This window comes from Protopterus annectens, chromosome 11.part0, assembly GCF_019279795.1.
Source record: "Protopterus annectens isolate FY-2018-M chromosome 11.part0, PAN1.0, whole genome shotgun sequence".
NCBI classification, from domain to species: Eukaryota; Metazoa; Chordata; order Ceratodontiformes; family Protopteridae; genus Protopterus; species Protopterus annectens.
Genome location: NC_056745.1, coordinates 1,456,601,433 through 1,456,622,133, shown reverse-complemented (window position 1 = coordinate 1,456,622,133; position 20,701 = coordinate 1,456,601,433). Strand labels below are relative to the sequence as shown.

At 39.9% G+C, this 20,701-nt stretch overlaps 1 protein-coding gene across 1 annotated transcript in view; it reads left to right on the top strand.

Moving 5' to 3' along the window:
• The window catches only part of CADPS2 (calcium dependent secretion activator 2), a 5,163,308-nt gene that overhangs the window by 4,389,346 nt on the left and 753,261 nt on the right, over window positions 1-20,701 (top strand). Inside the window, exon 25 of the mRNA XM_044088753.1 lies at window positions 1,379-1,415. Within this exon, the coding sequence (XP_043944688.1) occupies window positions 1,379-1,415 (37 nt within the window). The remainder of the gene's footprint in view (window positions 1-1,378; window positions 1,416-20,701) is intronic.

The following is a 20,701-nucleotide window of genomic DNA, read 5'->3' as shown; positions in this document are numbered from 1 at the left end:
GATGGTCTGCATAGGGCATCTGTTTGAGGCCGGTAATCCTCTTTGTGAGGTATTTCTGCGGCCTTTCCAGTTGTTGTAGATGTCTTGTGAGGTGCATACCAAAAGGGGAGTTGTACTCTATAATGGGTCTAATGAATGACGAGACAGAAGTAAGTTAAAAAATTAAAAAAAAGATAGCTGGGTGCGCAAGAACCAAAATAAAAAAAAAGTGCCCAATCCTGGTAAGTGCACTGGTGCCAGGACTGTAAAAATGACTGTGTAGAATCCTCAGAATTTGGAAACATTCCTACAATTGGGCTAGGCCAGGCCCAGGGGGTGGCTCCCCTGTTGTAGAAGGAGGTAGTAGTCCATAAAAATCACAAAAAACTGATAGGCCAAAAAGAGCCATAAAGATGACAGAGTGGACTGTTGAGGATAATAAAGAAATGATGTATTGTTACTATTATGCAAGAAGCCCAGAATTTCCAGATGGAAGATGCATAAAAAGAGTAAGATAGAAATTAGAGGAAAGAAAAATACTTGCGCAAGAAAAGTTGTCAAAAGCTTCAAATGTAAATGTGTTTTCATTAATACAACAGCTTTATGAAAAATAATATATAGACCAAGAAACCTGGGGCTATTTAGAAAAATAAACAATAGAGGAAGTTCAAAAATAAAAAGAACAAAATCTAGAGATTTTTGAAAGATATAAAAAAGAAATATGGACATGGGAAAGAAAGAGATATTTGATATGATGCGATATGGTGGAGTATTTACACAAAGGAGAAAGCAAAATTAATCAATACAAAAAAAGCAGGCCCAAAGATATTTGAAGAGAAATACAGGCAAATGCATCCACATAGGGAACATTTCACAATACAAAAAATAAGAAAGCAGAGAGGAAAAGTAGAAAAGATGATTAATAATGGAGAAGTTAAAGAAACAGAAAATGAGGCTATGGTTTACCTGTGAAGTGAAGGATTTAGTGTAGAAAATCTCACTCTGATAACATCACAACAGGATAGAGCAATTGATCCCCAAATTAAGAAGAAACCAGTGGAACAAGAAACATCTGCTCAGTTACCATATGAAGACATGTTGGAGTTTTCCAAAGGAAACCAGTACAAAAGTTCAGCTGGAGTTGCACAGAAAGGGAGGGAATAAGAAATTCTGGCAACTCTGATGGAGTCAGTGTTATGGAGTGATAGGCCAGTGAGTTCCCACATGGAAGATCAACGGATGACAGGATGAAACTGAAGAGAATGCGGCACAGGAAGATGTTTTGGAACTTTCTGTAGAATGCCCACAGGAAATGGAGAACAATGGATGTGTGCTCAGTTTAGAAGAAAATTATGTAAGAGAAGAGTTGCTTGATTTAATTGAGATGAATGAAAGAAAGAGACTACAGCAAATCAATAAAACCCAAAAAATTAGAAGTTTGATAAAACAAATGAACACAACAATTAGGACTGCAGCAGTAAATAGGATATAATTACTATGCGGCTAAATTAATAGATAAAGTCTTAGCATAAAAACACAAGGCAGTAAGAGAAAGGAAGGGGAGAAATCAATTTCCATCAATGATGTATCGAATAGAGAAACCTACAAAGCGATTAAGTCAAGAAGCGTCATTGTTGGAGAGTATAGAACAGGAAACAAATCAAGAAAAATATTCAAAATGATAGACGTGATAAAAGCAATGCAGAGTGTCAGAACAGATCAGGATCTATTGTGCACTATCGCAAATAATAAACTAAAAATATCATTGCAGGCAGAAAAACGTAGCAGATATGCAGATAAATATAAAGGAAAAGGACAAAATAGGCAGTTTATTGATGACCCAAAAAATGTTTATAGAGACTTTGGAAACAAAGCAAAAGGAATTGAAACACTATGAACAAAATGAAGAAATAGATACATTTTGGAGAAATACCTATGAAGATCCTGTGTAATATAACAAAAATGCTGAGCAGATAGAAAAAATAAAATCAAGAATAAGAAGTTCAAATGTACAAGATATGAAATGGGATGAAGTAACAGCCAGAGAAATAGAAACAAAGTTAGGGAAATCTCCTAATTGGAAAACCCCAGGCCAGATGTAGTACCTATCTTCTGGTTAAAATGTTTAACATCTTTACATAAAGATTTAGCTATGAATAAGACCTACTTATACGCACACCCCGAACAGACACTGATCTGGTTAACAGCAGGAAAAACAATACTCCTACTTAAGACCGAACCTGCAAATTATCCTAAAAACTACACACCAATAATCTGCCGTCTGACAACATATAAACTACACACTAGAACTGATGCTGACAGAGTTTTAAGTCATTAGAAGAAAACTCATTCACTCATGGCAATAGAGCAAAACGGTAACAAAAGAAACTTATATGGAACAAAGGTTAATTTGTTGTTAAAAAAAAGTCATAATGGAGAACTGTAAAAAAAGGAAGAAACTGAGTATTGTATGGATAGGCTACAAAACAGCATTTGACAGTATCCCACATTCATGGATAAGAGTGCTTAAAAATGTATAAGATACACCCTGCAATGATCGATTACATTACAGCGACTATGATAAGGACTAATTATTATTTAAGGGATAGAAATTCAAAGGGGGGTGTTCACTGCTGCTCTTTTTTCTTGCCATTGACCTATTAAGCAGTCTACTTAAACTGTAAAGATGACTTATCTTCGTTTTGTAGATGATTTAAAATTCTGTAATTCTTCAAATGAGGAACTAAAAGCACAACTACAAGTGGTCAGAACATTTTCAAATGATATAAGAATGTCATTTGGTCTTGATAAATGTGCAAAAGCAACCTTTAAAGCAGAAAAGCTGCGGCACCAAGAAAACACCAGCCTGGGACAGGGATGTGATATAAAAGCACTTGAGCAAGAGGGAGTGTGCAAATATTTGGGAATTGATTAAGGATTAATAATAAAACATGAACAAATGCTAATTAAACTTAGTAAGGAATATTTTAGAAAACTAAAATTAATCCTGAAAACAGCATTGCCATCTAGAAGCAAAGTCCAAGCTATAAACCAGTATTAAATTGCTCTTTCTGTTCTAACTTACCTAACTATTGGAATGACTGACTGGCCCCAAAACCTGTTGGATAGATTAGACAGGAAAACAAGAAGGATGCTTCATGCTCGTCAAATGATTTATAAAAATTAGCGTATATCAAAAGGCAGGAATTAAATAACTTATGTAATATTGTTTAGGTTGCATGATATATAGCAATATATGTGAAGTATAATGTTTATGTTTATTATAGTTTGATTACTTTTATATCAATGTAAATTTGCCTATGTCACAAGTGCTAATTCAGTAAAGGTGTTTGAAAAAAAAAGACTATATGTTCCCTGTCCTGAAGGAGGTATGGGCCTCCTCAAAATTAATTACATGTGTAGATCTGCAGTCATTGGTCCACATACATATCTGCTGACTTCAACAGTCTTCAGTGGGATATCTACCTTTATGGTAAGTTCTTATACAACTGTCTTTACAGATGCCCTTCCTTGAATCCTATTAAGTAGCCTGAATTTCTACTTAACTTAGACAAGGTATTAGACTTAAAATATTAATAGGTACTTTTCATTATCCAAAAATAGATTAGATAACTTTATGAGTAATTCACACTTTAAGAATAATTTTATAGATATTATCTCTCACCAAGATTTCACACAATTATTTAACTGTGAGAACAAGGGATAACCATGTATTTGATGTTATGGTCACTAACAATGAGAACTTAGTTTATAACATAAATACCCATCTTCCCTTGAGAACATTTAATCACAGCGTCATTGTATTTGTAATACACATATCAGTTAAGTTCAGTATAAATATAATTATGATAAAATAAACTATGACTTTATTGAAAAAATCGTAAATGTAACCAGGTGGCCAAGTGAGGGCGTAGAAAAATAATCTCAGTCTCATTATACTATACTGGAGAATATGCCTGTTTCTAAGTGTTGAAAATACTGTGGATTACTCAAATTATTTTCTGAAGGATATGAAACCTGAAGTTCAAACGTCTCATTAATTAATTACTTCATTCCTCAATGACTTACCAGAAAAACACAAATTTAATTTGGAACAGATTAAAAACTTGATGCAAAAATCTGGACATTCCGTAAAAATCTGGACAGTTGAGAGGTATGACTGCCATGACATACCCTTAGACCTTATCTACTTTTTATGAATGGATACAAAGTTGCTAATTCCTTCTGGATGGAAGATAGTGTTCCACATTGTCTGATCTGGAGAGAAAGCTTTTTCCAGAGAAGTGATTGTTACATTACAAATCTCTCTCTCTCTCTCTGCTTTGATTTGTTTATTTACTGGAACAGGTTCCAGTCTCTGATTCTAGTCTTTGCAGGACTGTTTGATCTGTGTAGTTGTAACAGGTTTTGAATCCCTAAGAGCTTGGATAGCAAGGCACATATCACCACAAAGGAGTCTTTAAGACACTGAATACAGGAACAAGGCTTCCAACCTAATTTGGCCCCATGATCTTCTTTGTCAAAAACATTTGGAGTCTCTCTAACTACCTGATATCTTTAGTAAGCTGCAAATTTTGGGATTTTATTCTTTGTTGGGTATGATTAGAGGGGTCAGGAATTCTTTGGTTTAGAATAAATACCCTGTATCAGCTGTGCCATCATGTTCCAAGATCTCTCACAACAATTTAGGAATCGTGTGTTTGCTATACTCTAATCTGGGTGAACAATTTGTTTGCTAAATTCAGCAATGTTACATTTTATAGCATTTAACTAAACTCTGACCTGATCTCTAACTGATTTCTTCCTAAATTCTACTTTTGATTACTTTAAGTTTTGTTCTCTTTTTATCTGGCTTTCTTTCTTGCTCATATAAATATATTGTCTTTGTTGATTTCATTTTATGTAAATGTTTCTTGTCAATATTACTATTGTAATTTTTAGTATTTGCATTAATTATTGTTTTTTGGCATGTCTGTAATTGTAATTGGAGCTTTTCTCCTCAGGTCTCCACTGAAAATGAGCCTTTGGCTCAGTTGGACCAACCCAGTTAACAAATGACAATAAATAAATAAAATGTAATTTTAGCCTATTGTCAACACACACACTACTAATAAGTGTAAGTTCACTCTGCAGCCTTTACATATTAAAAACGGTACTCACATGTAACACCGTTTGTAATTGTCAGCAAACTTGGTTAACCAGAGTTCCTGATTTTTGATTTAGAGATCTGAGAAGTATATGCTGATTATAAAGCATCCTGGCACAGAAATCTGTGGTACCCATTGGTTACTTTCTGCAGCCATGCCTTATACCCTCACAATGTGGGTTCTACCCTCAGCCAATTAGCTGTCTGTCAAAATACATGAAGATCAATTTGGAGCACATTTAGCTTTTTGCTAATGTTGACATCTGCTATAGTATTAAATGCTTTAGCGATGTTGAGGTATGCTGTTTGGACAGTGTAACCATTATCCATGGTTTGCATTACCATCTTAAAACAAATTACCAAATTCATCCGAAAGGGTTTACTTTTAACAAAGCCAAAGTATTAAGGCACAAGTCCTATAGTATTTTTGTATAATAGTTTATCATGTCAGTTCTTACCAGTTCCATGGCCTTGGAGATGACACTCATCAAGCTTGTGAGCATGTAATTCCAAGGGCCCATATGGTGCTAACCTTTAAAAGGGGCATCATACCTGCAGAGTACCAATCCTTGGGGACAAAGCCAGTTGATAAGCACAAGCTGTGCAGTAGTAGTTGCGAGTCCCCCATATAAGTTTATTGCTGTTTGTTCAGGCAGCCTGGTATGTTACCAGGTCCCATAGAGGATGTATTTTTTTGTGTTAGTTTGTAGTTCTAACAAGAGTTCTTTTGTGGTGACCGGGTGTATTAGGTCCTCAGGTGTAGATGTCTCTGGGATGAAGTTAACACTAAATTTGTTTGCCAGTATATTTATGATATCAGTAGTAGATAGTGCCATGTTGAATGAGGTCAGAGAAAATTTGGGGCAATATATTATAACTTCCTGACATATGTGAAGACATTTAGCTTCTGATGCCAGTCAAAGTTCTTGAGAATTCTTGGTTTTCCTGTTGGAGTTTTTCAGTACCTTGGATAACCTTTTTATGTTAATCATGATTTCTGGACCTTTAGCGTCACTATATAGTCTGTTGAACTTTTTTCCTCTTATTATATCTTTGTTTATATATGCATATGGACTAGCAGGCTGATTTATTCTTTTATTTCCGTTTTTGTTTAGTTTTGGTGAAGGCTAACAGGTTTATACAGTTTTATCCTTGAGTGTGGAATTTATTTGCATAAGTACTAGTTGCGTTTACATTTTGGAATATACAGTAATATTTAAAATCACAGAGTTCATCATAGCATTTTTTTGAAGTCTTTGAACATGGTAGTATTTTCCTTAACTTTCTCTTTCAAAATCCTTAAAACAGCTATCAATTCCTGGTCAGACTTGACCGAGGAAGGGTTATACCTGTGGGACTGTACATATAGCTGCCACACTTGTGAAGACCAGATCAAGAACATGTTGATCTCTGTAGAGCTTTATGACTATTTGATCCAGAGAATTCTTATTTATGAATATGAAGTATTTTGGGGTGCAGCCTGTATTTGTAGTATAGGTCTCCAAGTTTATCAATTTGTAGTTAAAGACCTCCCAATATGATGGAGGTTTCGCGAGTTCAAGAAATAAGTATTGCTTCAGTCTTTGATGCCAGCCAGAAGTGCTCTTTGGAGCACCCACAATGTGCCCAGTAATGACTCCTCCTTCAATTCATATGGAGTTACATGTATTGGTAACATACCTAAATACGACTGTAGATTCTTTTTTATAAGACCTGTTGCTCCTACTACTATTGGAACTATCTGGGTATCTTTCTTCCACATTGCTTTGTTTCTGCCTGCAAGTCCTGATATATGACTTTGTGTCCGTTTTGTACGCAAGACAGTGTAATCACTGACTGTAGCGATTTCAGTGATCAATGCTACTTTTTTCTTCCTTTCATGGACCGTTATATCTGGTTTTCTCACATCTATCTTTTGAAGTATTGGCAGTGGGTGCTCCCATATGATGTAGAATTCACTTTTTTCTATGATGCTTTGAAATTCATGTTTCCAGTGTTTTTTAGCCACTTCAGTACCATAATGTTTACACAATCTCCAGTGCAATAGTCTTGCCACATTATTATGCCTTTCAGTATGCAGTCCTTCTGCCATTAGTATGTCACAACCAGCAACAAGGTGCGTGACTGTTTCCAATTCTGTTATACAAAACCTACATTTGTCTGTTTTTCCCATGTGTTCAATGGACTTTGTAAACCAACATGTATGTAGCCCACTACTTTGGGCCGCCAATATTAACCTTTCATCTTTTAGTTTGAATTCTCCTCTCCTTAACCGTTCCAGCATTCGATCCTGATCAACATGAGGTTCTTCCAGAAGGTTTTTATACTTGCAACTATATTTATGCATTTTCCACATTTCTTGCCTTCTCCCCTGATTCTTCACCTTATATTCTTTGTTTTTTGGCACATCCAGTTGCTGCCTGATTTTTATCTACTTCTAGTTTGATTTTCATTCCTGCTTGATGCCGATATGCTTCTGCTAGATTAAGCAGGGAAGTAATCTTAGATTTATTCTCCTCATGTTTCAAAACTTTCACTATATTTGGATGTTGTGAGGTCAGCAGATATGAGTGCAGCTCCACTATTGCAAATCTGTATATGGAATCAATTTCAAGGAGGCCCATACCTCCTTCGGAACAGGGAATATATAATCTTGGTATGCATTGATTTTTATAAATCATTTGATGAGCATGAAGCATCCTCCTTGTTTTCCTATCTAATCTATCCGACATCTTTTGGGGCTAGTCTATCACTCCAAAACTGTAAGTTAGGATAGGGAGAGCAAATTTATTTACAGCTTAAATTTTGTTCCTAGATGTCAATGTTGTTTTCAAAATTAATTGAAGTCTTTTAAAATATTCCTTACTAAGTTTTATTCGCATTTGTTAATGTTTTATTGTTAATCCTTCATCATTACCCAGATATTTATACACTCCCTCTTGCTCAAGTTCTTTTATATAACATTCTTGTCCCAGACAGATGTTTTCTTGATGCTGCAACTTTCCTTCTTTAAAGGTTGCTTTTGTACATTTATCAAGACCAAATGACTTTCTTATATCATCTGAAAAAGTTCTGACTACTTGCAGTTGTGCTTTCAATTTCTCATCTGATGAGCTATAGAATTTTAAATCATTGACAAAGAGAAGATGAGAAGACTTTACACATTGCTGTTTTCTAGGAGCCAAATTACAGCCATGACCTAATCTGTTAAGTAGACAGCTTAAAGGGTTAAGGCCAAGACAGAAAAGCAGCCATGACAGGGAGTCACCCTGGAATATCCCCCTTTGAATTTTTATCCCTGGAATAATAATTTGTCTTTTATCATAGCTTAATTGCAAAGTGGTCTGACACTGTTTCATAGTCACTGTAATATAATTGAACAGCAGTGTAAGGTGTATCTTACACTTTTTTAAGCTCTCTTTTATCCATGAATGTGGGATACTGTCAGATTTTTTTTTATAGTCAATCCATGCCATACTTATATTCTTCCCTTTTTACAGTTCACTACTATGACTTTATTTAGCAACAAATAATCCTTTATTCCATATGACTTTATTTTACTATCCTTTTGCTCTATTGCCATAATTGAATTTTCTTTTAATTGACTATAAACTCTGTCGGCATCAATTCCGGTGTATAGTTTCTACTTTGTCGGAAGGCAAGTTATTGGTCTATACTGTTTAGGATAACTTGCAGGTTCACTCTTAAGTAGGAGCATTGTTTTTCCTGTTGTTAACCAGGCTGCTGTCTGTTCGGGGTGCTCATATAAATAGTTCTTACTCATGGGCAAATTTTCGTGTAAAGATGTTAATACTTTTAGCCAGAAGTTAAGTACTGCATCTGGGCCTGGGGTTTTCCAATTAAAGGCTTTTATTAACTTTGTTTCAATTTCTCTGGCTGTTACTTCATCCCATTTCATATCTTGTACCTTTAAACTTCTTATTCTTTCTTTTACTACTTGTATCCATTTAGCATATTTGTTGTGCTCTACAGGATCTTTATAGATATATATCTTAAATGTATAAATATTTTCTTTTTTGGGTGGTCTTTAAATTCCTTTTGCCTTGTTTTCCATTTCTCTATAAAACGTTTTGGGGTCATCAATAAATTGCTTATTTTGTACTTTTCCTTTATATTTATCTACATATCTTTTATGTTTTCCACCTGTGCTGAGATTTTTAGTTATTTGTGATACTGCATGATAGATCCTGATCTGTTTTAATACTGTGCATTGCTTTTATCATGTCTATCTTTCTGAGTATTTGTGTTGATCTGGTCCCACTTCTATACTCTTCCAACAGTGATGCTGTTCTCTGTTCGATACGTCTATGATAGCGTTTGATTTCTCCCCTCCTTTCCCTTACTACCCTGTGTTTTTGTGGGAGAATTTTATCCGTTATTAATTTAGCTGCACAGTAATACATGCTGTTTACTTCTGTTATATGGCATGGATCTCTATGGACAGTCCTAATCACTGTATTCATTGGTTTTAGGTTAATAGGTTCATAGGTAGGTACTAGGTTATCTGCCTGAGGGCATTTATAAGCCTAGCCAGTGTGTGTCAGCTTTCACAGCCCCATTGATTAATTAACTGAGCCTCTGTCAAGAAGAGCCAATGAAGTGATCCCAGGGGTGTATTTTCTATTACCCATCCACTCATCAAGGTTTCTCTTGAAGAGTGTTAGTGAGGGGCTCTGCCTAATGTAGTTAGGAATTTTGTTCCAAAGTATGGGGAGTCTCTGTGACAGGAATCTATCCCTCCAGCATGTTCTATTTATTGTTGTGGTGAGGTTTAGCTCACTAGAGTGAGTGGCTCGCAGTGACTTGGATTTCTTTAGGTGGAGCATGTCCATCAATTCTGAGTTGGACATGGCTTTGTAAGTCAGGCAGAGATCACCTCTGAGTAAGCGATATGCCACTGAGTACAGCTGGAGTTTTTCCAGTCGGGCTGCATAGGATATATGTTTGAGGCCAGTAATCCTTTAGGTGAGGTACTTTTATGGTCTTTCCAGCTGTTGGAAGTGTCTTGTGAGGTACATCCCAAACAGGGCATTATGGTCTATGATGGGTCTGATGAGTGATGAGTAGAGGGGCACTATAACCTCTTTATTTCTAGATGCGAACCCTTTAGTAATTAGATGGGCTATATAGAAGGATTTCCTAACTACTTTGGCAATATGATTGTCAAAGGAGAGATTACTATCTACATGGGTCCCCAGATCTCTTATTACCTCTTCTGTATTAAGAGGGCTGCCACCTATGTGGTAATTCATGGGTGTTTTGTTTTTCCCAAACGAGATGACTATGCATTTTTTGGCATTTAGCTTGAAACCATGACTTTGACACCAGGTGTCGGTCTCAGTAAGGTCCTTTCGGAGAATGTCCGTGTCAGCCGGAGAGTCAATTATGGCTCTCAGTTTGCAGTCATCGGTGAACTTGGTTAGCCATAGTCCTCCTGTGTTTGCCTGTACTTCTGAGAAGTGTATGCTGAACAGTAGGGGTCCCAGAACTGAACCTTGTGGAACACCACTTGTGACTGGTTTAGAGTCGGACCTGGAGCCCGCTATTCTTACCGTGTGAGTTCTGTCTATAAGCCAGTTGGCAACCCATATCATGATGTAGGGGTTTATGTTCAGGCTGGTGAGTTTTTCTTTAATTCCCGAGTGGGAAATGGTGTCAAAAGCCTTGGTGAGGTCAAGGTAGGCTGTGTGAACTACCTTCCCCACATCTATGGCCTTGGTGACTGTCTTGAAGACGTCAGTCAGGTTTAGTAGGCATGATCTGCCCTTAACAAAGCCAAACTGGGTCGGGTCGAGTTTTTGGAGGTTCCCAATGTCTTTGTTAATGAGTTACATGATGATGCACTCCATAGCCTTGCAGACCAGGCAAGTAAGGCTTATGGGGTGATAGTTACCTGGGTCAGTTGTGGCCCCTCCTTTGTGGAGCAGAATAACTGTTGCTGTGCGCCATTCTATGAGCATGAAGTCTGTGGATAAGCTAAGGTTGAACAGTGTGTTTAGGTGGGGGTTAGTTTGTTCTGTAGTTCGTGCAAGATGCAGCCTGGGACACCATCTGACCCCATTGACGCTGTGCTTTTGAAAGAGCTGTTTTCACCTGTGCATCTGTGATTTCCAGGACACTACACTTTTCAGGTATTGTTGTGGGTCCTTTTGGGGGTGAGAAGGGGGTGAAGTTTGCACTGAATCTGTCTTCCAGGATGTTGGCAATATCAGTGGGTTCAGTATATTTTGTGCTATTTTGCACTAGCTCAGAGCATATCTCCAAGTTGCCACTTAGATTCTTGACATAGCTAAAGAAGTCTTTGTGGTTATCTTTAGAATCCTTGGCTATTTTTCTTTCGAAGTTAGCCTTGGATGATTTTATGAGGGACCTTAGTTTCTTACTGATACTGATCAGGGATGTCTTTCCTTCTTGGGATTTGCTTTTTTTCTGAACTAGTTTCTTCCTCCTATTGTATAGCCTGTTTATGGCAGGGGTCCACCAGACCAGTTTTGTCAAACTTCTGACTTTTGGGGTTTTACTGACCTTCTGCAGTCTATTTCTTTCACTGATCTTAGTATGTTTATCGATGGTAAATCAAGCAACTTGTTTTACCTCATTTTCTTCTAAACTGAGGGCACATTTTTGTTCTCCATTTCCTGCGTGGATTCTGTAGAAAGTTCTATAGCACCTTCCTGCGGCACATTCTCTTCAATTTCATCCTGTGTCATCTGTTGCTCTGTCATATGAAACTCACTGGCCTATCATTCCTCAACATTGACTGCATCAGTTTCCACAGTTTCCTTTTCCTTCCATTGCTATCTAGCTTCAAGTGAATGTTTATACTGGTTTCCTGTAGAAAGCCATAAAATATCTTCATATCACAAGTGACAAGTTGCTTCCTGTTCTACTGGTTTCTCCTTAATTTGGAGGTTCATTGATCTGTCCTGCAGTGGTGTTTTCTGAGTTAGATTTACTACACTGAATCCTTCACTTCGCAGGTGCTCCATAACCTCAGTTTCTGTTTCTTTAACTTGTCCACTATTAATCTCCTTTTCTACTTTTCCTCTTTGTCTTCTTATTTTTTGTACTGTAAAGTTTTCCATGTATGGATTCCTTTGTCTGTATTTCTCTTCGAATATCTTTGGGGCTGCCTTTTTTGTATTGATTAATTTGGCTTTCGACTTTGCATAAATATTACATCATATCAAATCTGTCTTTCTTTCCCATGTCCATGTTTCTTATTTATACTTTTCAAAAATGTGTAGGTTTTGTTGTTTATATTTTTGCACTTCCTGAGATGTTTCTTTTAATAAAAAACAGATCAAAGTTTCTTGGTCTATATAATGTTTTTCATAAATCTGTTGTATTATATTTAGCCAGTATGGTAGAAGCTTTGGAATGAGGGGTACAAGCCATTGTTGACAAAGTAAGTTGGGCTGTGCAGCAGTTTAGCCCCTCCTGCCACATACTGGGTCCCCCTTGCATGACTCCAGTTACTAATCTAATTGTTGAAATCAGTCTTCCTTTCTTTGCACCTTGGTATCATTCTTGGAGACAGTAGGATTCCACTAAGTACTAGAGGTTTTTCGAGACTTGAAGCATGCATAGAGAGCTCAGAAGTGTCTTTCTCTTTGCATTGCCCTTACAGTTTTGCACACTAGGTATACCATATATACCCACAAGGGCCACCACATTCTCATAATCATATTTGTTAATCTTCATGGTCATGAGGACCTTTGAGTTGTCAGAGATTTTGGCACCAGAAAGGCAACTCACTGTCATCCTGTTTTTGTCCAGCCATGTGCTGGTAGAGTCTGAGTGTGTTACTATAAATGTTAACAATCATCAGTACGTTATTCTAAGTGTATCATTTCAGCAAACTTGGATTGGGGTAATTTTTTTTTCTGGTAACTCTCAATTGTGGATGTATTAAATTCCCACTGATAACTGGTTTTGTTTGACCTTGGAGGCTTAAGCAATGATTTTGTACAGACTCAGCTTGACAATTTTCCATGCATTTGGGTAGAGTGCTGTGTTGCTCACATATAAATTTATCATATCCCACAAAGTTTTTATGAATATGTTTTCACAGGTATTATTAGCTGTCCTATTATATAAATAACTAGATAAAGATATACATATATATATATATATATATATATATATATATGTGTGTGTGTGTGTGTGTGTGTGTGTGTGTGTGTGTGTGTGTGTAGAGAGAGAGCGGGAGATACAGATATAGATATATATGATTCCCCAGATTCTTTAAAGAAGACTTAGAGAATTTGAACAAGATTTTGCTTTTGACCCAGATCTGACTCATTGTTCCTTGATGGTCTTCAGGCACAAACAGTGGACTATTGAATTTGTGAACTTATTAGTGACTCAGTTTTGGAAAAAGGGAGACAGTCACAAAATATGAATGAGGTTTGGTTTGAAGTTGTTATTCTAGAACAACCAGAACATAAATCGTATTGTTTTTAAAGAGAATATTTACAAACCTGCAGATGAAATTGATATCTCTATAGAGCAGAAAAAGAAGTTATGTCCTTACCATAACGTTCCATGTGGAGTGTTCATCTCGCCTTGGTTATTACACATGGGTTCGGAGCCGATCCTTGGCTCCGTGCCGGCCGACTGCAAGCTCTGCATCGAGAAGAAGCTCGAGGACATCTAATACCCACAATCCCCCTCTGCCTTTACCTCAGATCTAGTTTGCAAGCAAACCAGACATAAAGCACGCACACATGCCAACTATATATATAAAAGTACATATATACAAACATACCCAGAGTATGATAGTAACAGTAATACTGCAACAGCAGAAGGAGAATACTCCAGACCAGGCACCAAATCGAACGTTCTTCCTAAGGGTGGGAAGGGTGGGAGTGTAATAACAGGCGAGATGAACACTCCACATGGAACGTTATGGTAAGGACATAACTTCTTTATGTGAGAGTGTTCAATCGTTCTTACACATGGGTAGCGTCCTAGCTCCATGATCCTGAGGAACTCAAGGGAGAACGTTCTTGAGCACAGTGGAACCAAAGGTTGCCCTATCCCTAGAAACCCTGTCCACTTTGTAATGAGAGATAAATGTATGTGGTTTAGCCCAAGTAGCAGCCGCTGAAATAGTGTCTAAAGGTAGCGAGCTGCGTGAGCCAAAGATGTAGACACTGATCTGGTAGAATGTCCTCTGGGTTTTGCTGATAATGTTTGGTCAGAGGATTCATAAACATATGTGATACAGTCAGTTAGCCATTTAGAAAGAGTTCGTTTTGTAACTGCAAGACCCTTTCTGCTGTCAGCAAAAGCTACAAATAGTTGATCAGATTTCCTGTGATCTTTTGTTCTATCCAAATAAAATCTGAGTTGTCTATGGACGTCCAGTTTGTGCAACATATACTCCAATCTATTAGAGTGGTTTTAAAGAAGGTGGGTAATTCAATGGACTGATTAATATTACTAGAAGAACAAACTTTGGGAAGAAAGGATGGATTAGTGCGTAGGGATACTCTGTCGGAATGAAATATTAAATAAGGATGTTTGACCGAAAGGGCCTGAAGCTCAGACACTCGTCTAGCAGATGTAATGGCCACTAGAAATAATGTTTTCCATGACAAAAATTTCAATGTGCAACTTGAAGCTAGTTCAAAAGGTGGCAACATCAATTTAGAGAGCAACAAGTTTAAATTCCACGGTGATGTCGGACTTCTGACTGGTGGTCTGATATGAAAGAACCTTTTAAAAAGGCTTTACAAAGTCTGTGAGCCATAATAGGCACCACATTCTTCTACATGATAGTTAGAAATGGCAGCTAACTGTACTCTTAAAGTAGCGGAAGCTCCTTCATGAAATAATTCAGTCAAGAACTCTAAAACCTTGTTTAACGGAGCTGTAACAGGGTCCAAATGATGTGATTCAGAAGACAAAGCGTTTCCACTTACTGGTGTAAGTCTTTGTAGTGGAAGCTTTATGAGAAGCTACTAAAATATCTTGAACTGCGATGTAAGGGAACTGACCTGGCTAAAAGGAGCAGCCAAGCTGCTAGGTGGAGAGATTCTAGAAGGGTGAGGAACTCCTGGTGAGTCAGTAGATCTGGCTCTGGGTCCAGCATCCAAGGTCCCGTGATGCAATAGAAAGGGAACCAAATTTGACGAGGCCAGAACGGGGCAATGAGAATAATAGTCCTCTGAAGGTTGTTGGCTTTCTGTAGAAACTTTGCAATCAGGGAAATGGAGGAAAAGCATATAGGAGACCCGGGGGCCAATCGTGCACCAGCGTCCCTGGGGACTTCCCTGGAGGTAATAGGGCAAAGTAGCTCCTGCATTTGCCGTTCATTGGAGAGGCAAACAGATCGCAGGTAGGCTGGCCCCATTTGCCAAAAATCCTTCTCACAACTGACTGTTTGAGGCGTGAGGCAATAGTATTGCCCTGCTCAGCCTGTCGGCTATGACGTTGGATGACCCGGGATGTGCGTTGCGATCAGAAAGCGACCGTGGACTCTGCCCATTGCCAAATTCTCATGGCCTCTCTGCATAGTTGGTAAGACCTGGTTCCCCTTGCTTGTTTATGTACCAGACTACGGACATGTTGTCTGTCTGAACTGCAATGGTCCCTGGAGGAAGAAGGGGAGCAAAGTGTTGCAACGCCAAGAACACTGCCCTCAACTCCAGAACATTGATGTGCAGATTGTACTCCAGATTGGTCCATTCACCTTGGACTGTCTGTCCCTGAAAGATGCCCCCCCACCCTATCAGGGAAGCGTCCGTGGTTATCATCGCTGACGGTGCGGGTAGCACAAATGGTCTTCCGCTGGATAGGTTGCAAGTCTGTAACCACCACATTAGGTGTGATTTGCATGTTTTCATTATCAATATTTCGTGAGTCAGTGGAAGTTGTTGGAATGACCATTGTGCAAACAGAAGCCATTGTAGCACTCTCATGTGCAGTCTTCCCAATGGTATCGCAATGAGGGAAGCTGCCATGAGACCCAAAACTTTCAGAACAATTTTGCTGGGGACTTTCTGGACGACAGTAGAAGGGAAATGTTGAATTGAAGTGCTACTATTCTTTCTGTAGGAAGTTTTAGAACTAACTGGCGTATCTAATTCGCTCCTATGAATAAGATATGCTGTGATGGCTGGATTTTTGAAATTTACTGAAATGCCAAGGTGTGTACAAAGTTGAAGGGTGTAACAGTTGGCCTGGTGGTGGCAGACAGGAGCCAGTCGTCCAGATAAACACCTGGAATCCTAGGTGCCTCAGATGAGACGCTACCACTGCCATGCATTTGGTGAAGACCCTGGGGCTGTGGTCAGACCAAAGGGCAGGGCTCGAAACTGATAGTGACTGGCTCCCAGCAAATGATCCCTGGACGCCTTGGCCATTTTGATGTGGTAGTATGCGTCCTTCAGATCTATTGAGCACATCCAGTCGTCCTTCTGTAAGAATGGAAGGATCGATTGAAGCGTGACCATCCGGAACTTTTCCTTCTTGACAAAGGTGTTGAGATGGCTTAGGTCCAGAATCGGCCTCCAGTCCCCTGTTTTCTTTGGAACTAAAAAGAACCTTGAGTAAGTTCTGAATCCTATTTGGTCCGCTGGGACTGGTTGGATGACTCTTTTTTCTAGCAGCTTTGAAATTTCTGTAGCTGCTGGCTCTCTCAGATGGGGTGGTACATCTGGGAGTTTTCTTGTTGGAATGGGGGTGGATAGAAATGGGATTTTGTAACCTCTGGTAACAACGCTTTTTACCCAATTGTCTGAAGAAAGGTCTAGCCAGGCCTGAGGGTATAAAGCTAAGCGACCCCCGACTGCCTCCAGAGCAGGACAGTCGGGCCTCCTCTCAGGAGTGCTGAAAAGGTTTGCCAGGAGGTTATCCCTGTCACCTTGGTTTGCGACCCCTCTGCCGCCAGGGCGGCGTCTTCCACCTCTGCCCCCCTCTGCCTCTAGAGGGGGCATCACAAAGATCCTTGGGGTTTAAACCACATTTTCCCACCACGTTGCCCTTTGGCGGTCTGGAAGGGGTGGAAAACGGACTCCGACAGCAGACAGAGTCTTTCCCTCCTGTTCACACCGGGTAAGGGTCTCCTTTACTTTAGGGCCAAAAGTGTGGCTCCATCAAATGGGGCGTTAGTAAAGGAAGACTTGAAGGCTTCCAAGCGAACATAAGCGCATCCAGGATTGCCTATGAAGAGCAATCGCTGAAGCCGCTGCCCTACTCGATCCTTCGGCTGCATAGGATATCAGCCTCATGGTTACAATGGACGTAAGGGTGTTGAGATGCGCTGTAACTTTCTCTGAGACAGCGGCATCTGTAGTACCCTGGAGGGTATCTCCCAACTCTTTGACTAGATCCTCTGTAAACGTGTAAAATGAGTCAAATAGTTCAGGGCATGGAGAAAGCCGCTGAACTGAAAATCTGTCCATGGTCCTAGAGTCTTTGTTAGGTGGATGGACAGATGAGGAAGACTCCGACATCTCCTTTTTGTGGCCGCTGCCACCACCATGGCGTCTACTGGAACTCCTTTGGTGAGGTAAGCTTTGTCCTGTGGTGCCGTGATGTACTTATTTGGCTTCCTAGGGACTGGTTCCACCGTGTCAGGAGTCTCCGCAATTAATTCCATTAACTCATCAAAGGGCGGAGTGACCCAGGAGGAGGAAGGACGGGCACCAAATGCCTTCAGCAAAACTGACTCATCCTCAGAAGGGGGGAGGGCTTGCCAGTCACCTCTCTGTTTTAGGATCTCCAAGATGTCAGAAAAGAGACATCCTCTGAAGGTGACTTAGGGGACCCTTCTGACTCATCTAAGTCAGTATCAGATGTTAAGGATTCTTGTGGAGAATCCAAGTGTCTCCTCTTACACAGTCTTTTCCTAGGGACTTCTTCGTGGGAGCATCGAAGAAGCCTCCGAGGAAGAGGGGCACCCTCCAGGGGTGGCTGAGACACTGGTGCCCGGCGCTTGGGCGTGGCCGTGGGTGCAGAGGAGGATAACGGTCCTTTGTGGGGAGGAGAAGCTGTACCTGCTGATGTGGTTGTCTGTGTAGACAACACCTTCCTCATGAGGTCGAAGGCCCCGGGTCCCGAGTCGAGGTATCTCCGGTTCTGAAGAAATGGGAAGAATCAAACAGGAGCCAAGGCACAGTCGATCCGTGCGAGGCCCGAGAGGAGAGTCGGAACGAAACATCGGTCCGACTCAACCAAGGGTGGATCTTGCCCGAGACTCCAGTACGGATCGGATGGAGTCGAGGTGAACGGTGCCGACCGAGAAAAAGCGGTTCTGGCACCGAGGGCTCCACAATCATCAGTTCAGCTTCTTCCGGCTCAAGACTGGACAGGTCTCGGAGGAGGAACAGATGGAGATAGTGGCAGGCCTTCAAGTCTCGACATCAACTGAGAGGAGACCGAGATAAGCTTAGATAGGGCCGTATGCTCCATCAGTTTCTGCACCACACGGTCCACATCGGTGTCGGAAAGGGGCCTAGAAGAGCAGTCGAAGGGATGCCGACCTCAGCAGAGTCGGTGGAGGGAGCTCCGTCACCGGTTCCAAGACTCGAGGCTCGAAACTGCCAACAGTTGAACACAAGTCTGTGGAACCGGTGATCTAACTAGACCGAAGAGCTCGGAGCCGATGACTTTGGCTCCGGCGCCTTCCCCCGCCGAACTTGGATGCCTGGTCTGAAGCATCCAGAGCCTCCTGGAAAGAGGGTTTCAGCAATCCTCTGTCCATCAGTTTCCTGCGCCTATCTGTCATGACCCTCCCACTAAAAGAGTGACAAATAGAGCAGTCCTCTTGTAAGTGGAGAGGGCCAAGACAGTAGACACAGGAACTGTGGTTGTCTGTGACCGACATCTTTTGGCCACACTGACAACGTTTGAAGCCAGATTTTATTTTCTCTGACATAATACCAAGAGAAAGAGACAGTCCAGTCCAGTAAAAGTCAATTCCAGTAAAAGGTCAAATCCGGTAATAGAAGTCAATTTCTTAAGAAAGCAAGACTACAACAATTTCTTAGTCAAAAGTAATCCAAGTAGGGGTGGTAGGCCCCGAAAAACTCTGTACCCTTTAGTTAAACTAGGTTAAACTAATCTAAGGAACCGAGAATTCTAAATCCACTCACACACCTTACTCTAACTTTAATTGACTAGATTTAAAGAAGTTTTTTGAAAAATTTAAACAGAATAGATAAATTCTTATCTGTAAAAGCCTCGAGCTAGCCTCCAGCGATGCGTATGCAGCAGCGGCAAACTAGATCTGAGGTAAAGGCAGAGGGGGATTGTGGGTATTAGATGTCCTCGAGCTTCTTCTCGATGCAGAGCTTGCAGTCGGCCGACGCGAGCCGAGGATCGAAGAACAAAGGCGAGATTGAACACTCTCACATTCAATTTTATCTCTGCAGACAGTGGATTCATACAGAACAATGATAGTCATTTGACATAGAGCTCTCCAAGTCAATAATAATCAGAGCAGTATTAAGACAAGCAAGAACATTCTGGGGCATGTATATATCATAAATTGAAAATAATGGATATAAACAAAGAGAGTCCACTTGAGCAGTTTTAAGTGTCAAATACTGAAACAAATATCTGTGTTGGGTAACCAGTGACCAGTGTTTCAGAGAGTGTTTTTGTGTCCTGAGATGGATGTCCACCAAGGAAATCTGTGAAATGTCAGATGTACAGAATTCTGAAACATTAAATAGACTGAAAAGTACTCCAATCATCATCATCATCACCACCAATCACCTTTTCCCCATTTTTCTACAATGGGTTGGGGTGTAATGTTAATTGTTTCCCTCTCTCTCTCTCTCTCTATATATATATATATATATATATATATATATATATATATATATATATATTCAGTACCACATTCCTACCATCTTTGACAGACTGTCACAGGTCTTTTCTCACACAATCAGTACATCCATTTGTTGACTACCTTCAATTCCTCTTGCCTTCTTCCTGCCTGTCACAAATCATCTTCACCAGATTGTGCCCAAACCACTGTAATCTGTTCTCATTGACCTTCTCTGTAATTGGAGCTACTTAGGCTTCTGATCTGATGTTCTCATTTCTTCATGCACCACAGTGTGCATCCTACTACTCATGTCAGGTGATTCATCTCTATCACCTCTAGCTCTCTCAACTGCTCTGCTTTCACTGCCCAGGTTTCTATACCATACAGTACTTCTGGTCTCAACACTGTGTTGTATGCCTTACTTTTCAGCTTCTTTGGCATTCTTCTGACATACACTACCCTTGACACACTGTGCCATTTGGCTGCAGCCCCTCTGATTCTTTGATTGACCTCCAGATTCAGACTTCCCTCCTTCTCAACCACTCCACCCCGCAATACTTGCAACTGTTAACCTATATCTCCTTCTATCTCAATTAAAAAAAAGAGTGAACACGACACACAGCCAAACGAACTAGTAAAAAATTATAAGAAAATCCTAGCCAAGCTAGAGTTTTCACTGTGTGATTCCTTAAAACCTCTTATAAATATGAAGACATCAGATGTTTCAGCTACATAGCAGTTCAGAATGC